The sequence below is a fragment of the Cucurbita pepo genome, chromosome 7, assembly GCF_057944985.1.
Source record: "Cucurbita pepo subsp. pepo isolate OVF chromosome 7, ASM5794498v1, whole genome shotgun sequence".
NCBI classification, from domain to species: domain Eukaryota; kingdom Viridiplantae; phylum Streptophyta; class Magnoliopsida; order Cucurbitales; family Cucurbitaceae; genus Cucurbita; species Cucurbita pepo.
This window is the reverse complement of record NC_141804.1, coordinates 7,166,195-7,168,825: the sequence shown is the minus strand read 5'-3', so window position 1 is coordinate 7,168,825 and position 2,631 is coordinate 7,166,195. Positions and strand designations below refer to the sequence as shown.

Here is a 2,631-nt window from a genome sequence, read left to right as displayed (position 1 = left end):
CTTTTATAATAGTTTTTGAATCTTTCCATTGTGTTGGTAGGAAAATATCAGTTCCCTTTGTTTGAACATTGAAGGGAATGTTTCAAAAGTTTGAAAACCACAGCATCCAAATACCGACCCAATGTGAAATCTCATAATATTTGAAATTTTCTCGTATTTTAAATAAATGACACGATTAATCTAAATTGACCCGAACCAACCTAACCCAAAAAAAAATTTACAGTTTATGGTTGATTAGATTAAAAAACGTTTCAACTCAATTTAATCCATGAACACCCGGTCAGGTACCTACTACTTTTTTTCATTCAAATCAACACGATTCGACCATCTTAGAATATAATTAATTTTCTAACACGGATTCATTAACAATTCTTCAAATCTAATTTTGAAACAACGTGGATTCCACATTTGGGGTTGGTGACTTTGTTTTGAATTTCCCACCTTCCTATTTATATAACCCTTTCCTTTCAACGTTCCACCAAGGGTAAGAAATCCACCGCTCCGCCTTCCCTCGCCGTTGCCGCCGCCGCCGCTGGAATCATGTCTCCTGCTCCAAAGGACGCTCAAAAGCCATACGTCGCTTACCAAGGCGTTGCCGGCGCCTACTCCGAAGCTGCTGCCGCCAAAGCGTGCCCTAATTTCGAAACCATACCCTGCGATCAATTCGAAACGGCATTTGAATCTGTGGAGAATCGCATTGCCGATCTAGCGATTCTCCCAATCGAAAACTCCCTCGGCGGTTCGATTCATCGGAATTACGACCTCCTTCTTCGTCATAATCTCCACATAATCGGTGAGGTTCTGTTGCCTGTTCATCATTGTCTCATGGCATTACCAGGAGTTCGATTAGAATCCGTACGGAGAGTCATCTCTCATCCTCAAGCCCTAGCGCAATGCGAACAAACTCTGACAAAACTAGGCCTCAACGCCGCATGTGAAGCCTTCGACGATACTGCTGGTGCGGCAGAGCAGATTTCTCTGTACAATTTGCAGGATACGGCAGCAATTGCGAGCGCACGCGCTGCCAAGATCTACAAACTCGAAATCCTCGCTAACGGAATTCAAGATGATTCGAGAAATTTCACGCGATTTGTGGTCCTATCGCGAGATCCGGTAGATCCGCAAGCGGATCGGCCATTTAAGACAAGCGTAGTCTTCGCTCTGGAGAATGGAACCTCGGCTCTGTTCAAGGCTCTGTCGGCTTTCGAGGCGAGGAAAATTAACTTGTCGAAGATCGAGTCGAGGCCGCACAAGAGCTGTCCAATCCGGCTAGTGGAGACGGTGAAGCGGTTTGAGTATGTGTTCTTCGCGGAGTTTGAGGCGTCAATGGCGGAAGTGAGAACTCAAGAAGCCATGGCGGAGTTGAAGGAATACAGTTCGTTCTTCAGGGTGCTGGGTTGCTATCCAATGGACATAGCCTCTGAAAGTGCTTGAAACGAAGGGTAATTCATCAAACAATGGATTAAACTTTTGTAGAACACATTGTGGTACTGAATTTGAAGCTTTCATGTTTGGAATTTGTTCATCAATTAATTTAGCTTTTGTTGTGTCCTTTTTGGTTGGACAGGATTGTTCCTTCCACATATTAATCCAATGGGCCCCTCTGACTGATTTGTTGCTTCCACGGAATACAACAACCCATGAATTATATATAATAAATAAAAAAACATCCAAACTGAAAAATTGTCTCCCTCAACTCCTATGTAGATGTAGTTGGTGACTTTGATTAAGAGTTTACAATCTGACCTAGATCTTCTAATTTTTGGATTTCACAACCACGAACTCGGCGGATCGTCCCTAGACGTACCCTCCCGCCTCCAGCCAATGTCTCGAACACCTGCATAGAGGAACTAAAGAGCCGAAAAAAACTGAGGGAGAGTTTGTAGTTTTTCCAGCGAGATCCCACGCCTCCAACAAACCCACGACCATACCTGAAGTCCTACACTTCAGCAAACCCTCAGGATGGAAGACGAATGGTTTTGTCTTGTCGGACATAAACGTTGGTGAAACAGAGACTTTTGATCTAGTAAACGAAAGATAGCAAACACGTAGAGGATTAACACGACCATTATTCTCGAAAGAGAGGACTAACGAGCCAAGGAACACACACGAGTGATTACTACCAAATGACGTCATAGTTTTGCGAGCCAAAAGGATGAACTGATTTATCACTACAATTCTCGGAAATCTAGAGAAAGGAAATATCCAACTCTAACTCAATTCAATTCAATCCTCTATTTTTTTTCACCCGTTCATAATATTCTTAATTTTTGGTTGAGTTGTAATCGAGTTTGGATTGAGTAGTGGAGGGGTGTGAATGCATATATTTTTTTTAATAAATAAATTAAGAGGGTGGTTGGAAGTTTGGAAGGATAGAAAAGGGTGTTTGAACTTTGACCTCTAAATATTTTTTAAAAATAATAATATTAGTTTGGATATTTCTTTTTTAATTTCAATAACTGGGTTGGTGGAATGATCTTACAACAAGCTTCATTGAATATTTCTTTTTTAAATAATTAATATTATTTTAATTATGGTATTAAATTTAATGACTTTGTTCCATCTTAAATCTGTATAGATACTCAAACTCATCATTCATTTAGACTAAATTCTATCGGAAAATTTATAATT

General features: G+C 40.6%; 1 protein-coding gene across 1 annotated transcript; it reads left to right on the top strand.

The window, feature by feature from the left end:
• The first annotated feature begins 520 nt into the window (after window positions 1-520).
• On the top strand, window positions 521-1,688 carry LOC111799047 (arogenate dehydratase 3). Its single transcript, XM_087125260.1, has 2 exons — window positions 521-1,442; window positions 1,568-1,688. Exon 1 carries the CDS (start codon window positions 541-543, stop codon window positions 1,432-1,434), a length of 894 nt encoding a protein of 297 aa, XP_086981386.1. The 5' UTR covers window positions 521-540; the 3' UTR covers window positions 1,435-1,442; window positions 1,568-1,688.
• Window positions 1,689-2,631: the final 943 nt, after the last annotated feature.

What these genes read in the sequence shown, in the direction of transcription:
- LOC111799047 (XM_087125260.1), top strand. Translation starts at nt 541, where the DNA reads ATGTCTCCTGCTCCAAAGGACGCTCAAAAGCCATACGTCGCTTACCAA.